This window comes from Lactuca saligna, chromosome 3, assembly GCF_052625555.1.
Source record: "Lactuca saligna cultivar CGN05327 chromosome 3, ASM5262555v1, whole genome shotgun sequence".
NCBI classification, from domain to species: Eukaryota; Viridiplantae; Streptophyta; class Magnoliopsida; order Asterales; family Asteraceae; genus Lactuca; species Lactuca saligna.
The window spans coordinates 37,685,001-37,693,231 of record NC_136419.1 but is presented as its reverse complement, the minus strand read 5'-3'; the positions used below and the strand labels follow the sequence as shown (position 1 = coordinate 37,693,231).

The 8,231-nt window shown below is 35.2% G+C and overlaps 1 protein-coding gene across 1 annotated transcript; it reads right to left on the bottom strand.

Moving 5' to 3' along the window:
* Window positions 1-1,512: 1,512 nt before the first annotated feature.
* On the bottom strand, window positions 1,513-2,222 carry PSB27 (photosystem II family protein). Its single transcript, XM_078984057.1, has one exon. The coding sequence runs from the start codon at window positions 2,137-2,139 to the stop codon at window positions 1,630-1,632; it is 510 nt and encodes a 169-aa protein (XP_078840183.1). The 5' UTR covers window positions 2,140-2,222; the 3' UTR covers window positions 1,513-1,629.
* Window positions 2,223-8,231: the final 6,009 nt, after the last annotated feature.

Below are 8,231 nucleotides of genomic sequence, written 5' to 3'. Positions count from 1 at the left end.
CACGAAGTGAGACTATTATATGATTTTTCAGTTTTTGTGTATTCGTATATATCTAATTTTGTTATATATTTCAATCAACTTATGATTTTGATATACATAATTTCTCTAAAAGTATTTTTCTATGAATTACCGAATCCGAATACTCCCTAGTACTCGCTACTCGACAGTCGGCCAAATAGGTACCAAGTAACGAGTTCTACAACCTTGCCCATTATTATTAATAATCACATCAAAATATATTGATAACACTAAAATCACCAACAAAAACTTGATCCCACTTGTCTAGTACTTGATTGAGCGTATATCTACAACTATCTTACTCAAGTTCTTGCAAGAGAACTTGAATCCAACTAATTATTAAATGTAGTTAATTCATGGAAAAGAATCATGGAAGTTTATTCTTTATGTGTAAAAATAATTCAGAACTAGGGAATGGTTGACATGCGTGAATGATCTATGTCTCTCATTTTCTATTCGAACAATCCCTGATGCTTGAATAGGAATTAAGAGTACTAATGAGCTTATTGTTTTATTTCTACATAAATGAGATATGTCATGCATCAAAAAATGTGTCTTTTTGATATGAATGTACTTAGGTCTACCTTGTGGGTAGCAAACATATAAAGTCTTGATCACTCTCTTAACATGTTGCCCAAAATGGACAGTATCTTATTATGTGGGCCTGAGAGATAACAATGTAATTATGAAATTCTTTACTGAGAAGGGTATTTGAGTAATTTTAACTATGACTGAAATGCATGAAAACTGAATTTCATGGGTTTTAGGATGGAATTTCGAAATCCACGGGTCTCAGTATTTCTGAATTCTTACCGAATTAATTAATTAGGTGCATACTCATTTGCATCTAAACCGGACTGCAATTGAATATATTTCTAATTCTTGCCAAATCCCACAGAATTCGGAGAACAAACACATAGCCTCCTAAGTCTTCTTGTTGTTTCCCAAACATTATTTTCTTAAACAAAGATCATATGAGATAGATATTGTATATATACCTCTGATCTTTTTCTCTCCTTGTTAATTCCATCAAGGTGTAAAACCTTTTCAAACCTTATTTGTAATTAAATGATTTTCTTACAACATCAGTTTGTGTTAGAGAAAGAGTACTTGCAATATGTTTCTGCTAGTTCCTGGAGCTATGGATGCATACATCTGCCAATTAGTTAGGTATCCACCTTTTGTAAAGCAACTCAATGAATGTATGACATGACTTATCAATGAGTTCAAGAACATTGTACATGAGCAACTTAGAGAAGGATCACGTTCAAATTATTCTGTATCAATCATGACTTGTGAGTTTCACATATCTTTCATTATTATGGTTTTGATCATATTCTCTCACTCATTTTTCTATTGTCTTTTTCATTACCACAGCACCACATTATTATTAGGCCATGTGATGCTACTGCATCTACAATGGAAGATGCCAATCAAGTTAAACATAACATTTATCAATATACTTCAACTGATGAAGGATCTATTCAATGATAATTCACATGAAGACAGTTTTGCTCATTGTGTAAAATATTGTATCACAAACCTCATGATAACATATATATAAAACTTAAAATATTATACAAAAAAAAGTAACAATACAGTTGATACTCACTATCTTCCCCTCGACAAAGCCTTCTCCACCGAATCTATCTCTTCAAGTATTCTGGTCTTCCTCTTTGCTGGAATCGGAGAGGTGGGACCAAAACTGACGTAATGGCCGGAGACGGCGTTTAGGGCTGAGTACATGTCCCGGAAGGATAACCTTCCAAGCAGGGCCTTTTCCCTCCTGTACTTAGCCACCCAGGAGTTGGAGGTTTCTCTTAGCTCAGCCACCGCAGTTGCGATGTTGGGATCAGTTTTGTCCATGTTGATCGTGTTCCTGACTTTCTGGATAACCTCCTGGGTCTCTTTTGTGTATTCTTCATCGGAAGCCGCCAATGCAGCCGGAATAACAAGTAGCGGGGAGGAGAGGGATATTACGGCAGCCAATGACAAGAAGTTTCGGCGATGAGTAGTGGCGGCGGTGGTGGTGGAAGAGGAGGGTGATGAGAGCTTGGAGCGAATGGGTGGGAGGAGCTTAGGGGTGGAGGTGGTCGGGGTGATTAAGGTCGGAGATGCCATGGCGGTGGCGGAGGAACGGTGGAGAGAACTGTTGGCAAGTAGTAATAGAGGTATGGTTATTGGTTAGGATTGATATGGGGCTTATCGTCTTATCTGGTTTTCATAGTTTATGGATGAGAAAGTGTCCTTCAAGATTTTGTTATGATGTGGCTGAACCATGGGTGGATATTGGATAATAGGACTTTGACCATATCATAGTCAACAACGTATGTACATACCACAATGCATTTTTGGAGTTTTATTTGCTTATTGACTTATTTATTTAATCCTTCATCAATGTATATGCAATACCTAATGATTTGATTAAAAACTATAACTTTTTGTTTTGAGATTCGTTCTAAACGTGGGGATGTAATCTAATCGCTTATGATATACTTAATACCAATTTGAAAAATACTTTAAATCGTCTCGGTTCAAATTTACTGAAGACTGAGGTCGAGCTATTTAAGTATATTATAGAGTCGACCTCGATTATTGAAATATTCAGTAAGTGAAATTTGCAAGTTTAATCGAGTTTAGTTATATTTATACTTTTACCTTTTATGTATAATTGAGCCAAATCTAATGGAAATGTAATCAGATTTATATTGAAATTTAATTCTGTTTGATTCTATTTTAATAATTAATCGAGTCAAGCTCAAAAGTGGTAAGTTGTTTTATCAAGTTTATGACAGGGCTTGAAAATTAAGGTTAGGGTTAAGTTTCTAGCTCGAGTGCTTTAGTCGAGTCAAGTTTCAAGCTTAGTAGTATTCAATTACACTCGACTCGATACAATTATACACTTATTTAAAATGTTTGGTCCAAGACCACTTGTTATCATGTCAATGTTTTTTTTTTATCATAAATCAAATATTCTCTTATTTTTTATCATGTCATCCTTATACACATTTAAGATTATGACACTAGTCATGTTTAATAAAATTAATAAATTTTTATTACACTTGTCATCTAAAAATGATAGGAAGATAAGTAAGAAAAATAAGTAGCAGGATATTTAATTTATGTTTTTTACATATATTTTTATAGTTTTATAAATTTGTAATAATAATGAAAATAGGAAAATATCATTTTTTTACATATGTTTTTATAGTTTTATATATTTTTACTAATAATATGAATAAGACATTGTAGTGTAATGAAACTATCATTTTTGTAAATATTTAGTCACATTCTTACTTTTTATACATGATTTAGCTTTAAACTCATCCAATTTGTTCAAGAAAGATCATTTTAATTGGGTATTACTCGTTAATGTTGTCTTTTGTACACGATTTATCGTTCAACTTTTTTTATACACGATTTACCATTAAATTATATCTCATTTGTTTTCTTCTGCCAACATTATCTACTCTAGCCAACACCGCCCACCTCCTAGCAATGCACCATCCACATCTATTTACAAACACCACCTTCCATCGTTACTTCACCACCCCTCTCAACCATCCACCATCATTACAACCATCAAGAAACTAAGTTAAGATCAACTACAACATTATAGCAAAACCAATTTAAATCTCATATATATATATATATATATATATATATATATATATATATATATATATATATATATATATATATTATAAAGCATCTTTGATCAAATCATGAAAATTAAGTCGTACAAATCTTTAATGCAATATTTACAATCACTTTATGCCTTAAGAAATACTGAATCTTGGTCAACATTTGCAAAAGTTATAATTGCAGATTTTGAATTTTCAGATAAGATTGTATTCCATCACCTTAGCCAATTGAATCAGTTAACTTCCCTTCTCGACCCTTTTATCTCACGGTTGACACTAAATACCTAGCTAATGTTTCCTTCATTGTCGTCAAAATCTCTCCTTGGTGAAAACATTCTTCAAAATCTGAAACCCTGGATGTCATCCATCAACAATAATCTTTCTCCATTATAGGGCCCACCTTTCTCGCATTCACTTCAATCGTCGACCACCACTTCACATCCCTCTTTACATGCTCTGCTTTGTCATCATCAACTATGCATGCTTCATGCTCTATCGTCACCGGCTCATTACCATCCATTGTCACTACCAGTGCTCCATTATTACGCAGTGCGCACCACCAAACAAAATCGCATCATTGGTCTTTCTCTTTCTCTTGATGACGAAAAAGATCTTCATTTTCCCTTTCTTTCATTTCTCCAACTGTGTATTTGTTCAAAAATGTTTGTGTATATGCTTAGTTTCTTATTCTATTAAAGATTGAACACGTCATTGGTTTTTTTTTTTTAAGTATCCTTTCAAGAACCGGTTGTTGTTCATTTCTATACATCTGATCTTGGGATTTGAGGGTCCAATTTTTAGTTTACAAAGCTTTAGATTAGAGTTGTTCATTGCGCAATACTATGTTTTGGCTATTAAAGCTTCTTTTGAATAGAACACGATAAACCTTATCTTTATTTTGTTTCAGCTTATGTGTGTAACATCCGGATTTTTACCAGGTATATTGTAAATTTAATTTTGTGGTATTGTGAGGGGGGACTCGGCGAGTTGGAGCTTAGACTCGCCGAGTAGGGACGCGGATTTGGGCAATGGAGCGCGCCTGGACTCGGCGAGTCCAGGATATGGACTCGGCGAGTCTGCGCTGTGTAGTGAAACCCTAAATTTCCGGGTTTGAGGCCTATTTAAAGGGCCTTATGGCCGTCATTTGTGCTCACCCAACCCTCAGTGAGAGACCCTTGTGTTCTTGGGCGATTTGTGAAGAGAAAGGAGCATTTCTTGACCTTGTGTGTGTTATTTAGCAAGAAGAAGGAGACTCTAGGCAAGGGGAAGCAAAGGAGGTTGCTATTTCGTGGATTTGGAGCTTAGATCATCACTCTAGAGGTATGATCTCGGACTATTTTCTGTTAGGTGATGCATTATGCAATTTAGGGCTCATGATGGTCATTTATGGGATGATTTGGTGCCCATTGGTTCCCTCCTTGAGTTGAGGTTATGGATCTGGACCCATAGAGGTCCAGAGAGCCTCACCCATCAAGCTTTATGTATGACAATGGAGTCCATGACCTTGTGTTGTAGTAAATGAGTCAAAAACATCATATATGGTCATATAGAGGTTGTATGTGCATCAAGATTGTAACTTTACGTGCTAAATGAGCTTGGAGGGACTGGATCTATGGATTAATGAACTGGATCTGACCTTTAGAGCAAGATTGAGTCAGTGCATGGCACGGACTCGCCGAGTCCGAAGAACAGACTCGGCGAGTAGCATGAATGTTGCCCGACCACACAGTGAGTGGCCTCGCCGAGTTGGGGAGGGTGGACTCAGTGAGTCAAGGGGGAGTCAGAATGGACCGGTGGATTGAGTCAAACTGGACTCGCCGAGTTGTTTTGAGACTCGGCGAGTTGAGTCGTGGTGGCCCCACAACTCATGCCAGGTGGAACTCGTCGAGTTGAGTGAATGCTCGACGTGTCAAGGGAGGATTCCAGGGAAATTGGTGTATACGCCCAGACTCGCCGAGTCGCCTTGGTACTCGCCGAGTCCGGTCAGAGTTGACCGTTGACCGTTGACCAGAGTTGACCAGTGTTGACTCCTTATTGATAGTCAACCTTAGAGATATAAAGTGTTAATTAGAAGCATATAATGTTATAGGAGGATTAGAGCTCGGAGGATCGAGCACGAGGGATTTCCAGGATTCGTGAGGTACCGAGATACGCGAGGTGAGTCTTCTCACTATACTTTACCTTGAGTAGGTAACCAGGGTTATGTGATAGAGTATTTGTATGCTTTGTATGTTGTGTGTTGTACTGCATGATTTCTATGTGATTTATGTGGTGCATGTTTATCAGAGTTAGAACCTGAGGGTTCACAGAGTTTGGGTGCACGGACCCATAGAGTTATAGCCTAGAGTGGCTAATATGTGTTATATGTGGTATTTTGGGGAACTCACTAAGCCTTGTGCTTACAGTGTTGATGTTATTTGTTTCAGGTACTAGTGACGACCGTGGGAAGGCGCCGGCTTGATCCGTATACACACACGTTCGGAGCTTGATATTATGATCTTGGGATTTTGTACTGTTTTGTTGGATAATTAAAATGGTTGTTTTTATGAATATCGATGGAATTATGTTTTATAAAAATTGAAAATTTTGTTTGAAATTTTCGGCGTTACAAATTGGTATCAGAGCCTTGGTTTGAGGGATTCGGGTACACCTACGGGGGTATTTGAACTCAAACTGAGGAATGGAAGAGATATTTCAAAATAAAACCAAAATTTTCTAAGAGTAAAAGATTTTCCAGGAAGAAACGTGTGTACGATCAGCCAGCGCCCGAACGGTGAATTCCCAAAATACCTTTATATTATGTGATAATTATTATTAATGTGATGTGTTTGCATGCTAGAGTAGGCTAGGTATTGCTAATAGGACTAGAGTGGCCTGTGTTGTGATGCCTTAGCCTAGGGAGGGGTGAGCTGCTATGAGATGTTGAGAGTAATTAGGTAGCAGCTAGGGCTTTGTGAGAGATGGATTTTATTTAGATATGGACTTGATATATTTTACCAAAATAAAATAAGCATAAACTTATGTCCATTTTTTATTGTACTTTTAGACACGGGTCTAAAATCTGTTTGTGTATAGGGATTTTTATAAGTTCATCTATTTGAAGGGTTGCAACTAGGTAACTCTTTACATCTTTTGTGATTTCATTGATCTTTTATTTTTGTTTCTTTGTTTTAGGATTATACTCTTAACTAGCTAGAAATTAAGGTAATGTGAAGCAAGATTCAAAGCCTTCTCCAATTTCTAGAATTGGATTCTTAATTCAAATGTGGTCTTTTTAAGTTTCAAGTGAAATCCTATTTTGGGTTAATATTGTTTTTTTGGTTAAGTTTAACAGTTTGATGCATAATTTCGAAAGGATTTGATTGCATAGTAAAAAAAATTACTAACATTTAACCATAATTTTTGCTTCAAATTCATATGGATTTATGTGCAGGAATTTGCATAACTTTTGCTTGTGACCATTTGTAGTGGGATGTGTTTTTTTATGACTCATTATGTGTCTTAGGTTTATTTAGTAAATTAGTCACAATATCAATTTTACCCTTAAATGTAACCTGAATGAATCAAACTATCCATTAACCATGATATTGTTGCATTTGTTTTTTATAGGCCTTAAGGGAGCATCTAATTAGAAAATAAGTAGCATGCTTTCCTGATTAATCTTCTTTTGCTCTTTCTCTCTCTAAAGTCTAAATATAACTACTTCATGTTTTGGTAACAAAAATCTTAATTACCTATTTAGCCACTTTACTTTATAGTATATTGTATTTGTTGGAGGGCTAATAAACTTTGCATAATGTGGATCTTCTTACATATATGTTTAGATGCAAAGTTCTTAAAATATTTGAAGGCAGGATCAATGTTGCATACTAAAGGGGATTGTCATTGTACTAGCATGTTGAATGGTAATAACATTTTTGTAAACTAAATGAATAATATCATTAGGGCCTAGAAAGTTAAATGGTAATAGCATTTTTCAAAAGGTAGATGGTTAACCTATTAATTTATTTGATATTTCTTACATCCAGTCTATTATTTTATTATATATATATTATTATTTCTCTTTTTCTAATTGCAAGGTTAACCATAGGAACCAAAATTACAAGAGAGATAATTTTGTTGGATACCCTCTGGATAAAGAAGGTAAAACTGATCGTTCTTTGATGACAAAATCTGTTGGTTGCACTATGCCACAAGAAATGAAATAAATTGTTTGATATAATATAGAAAAAGTAGATTTAGATAATATATTTTTATTGTTTGCTTTTTTGGGTGTAGTTTTAGCACTGAAGTTGGTTTGCAGGTAAATCCCAACTCCCGGTCTTCAAAATAAAGGAGTTAATCAAGCTTTTATGTATGTATTCATTTTTTTTTCATATGTCATATATGGTCTTTAGATTTTCTTGATGATTTATGTTTTTTTATGTGGTTTATGGTCTAAATGGTTTTTTACAGGTCTTCAAAAGCTTGATTAACTCCTTTATATTCATACTAGGTTGTTTTTTTGGTGTTGTAATGGTCGTCCCAGTTAAGCCTTAAGTTAGTTTTGGTTCAACTTCTATAAGAAAG

What these genes read in the sequence shown, in the direction of transcription:
- PSB27 (XM_078984057.1), bottom strand. Translation starts at nt 2,139, where the DNA reads ATGGCATCTCCGACCTTAATCACCCCGACCACCTCCACCCCTAAGCTC.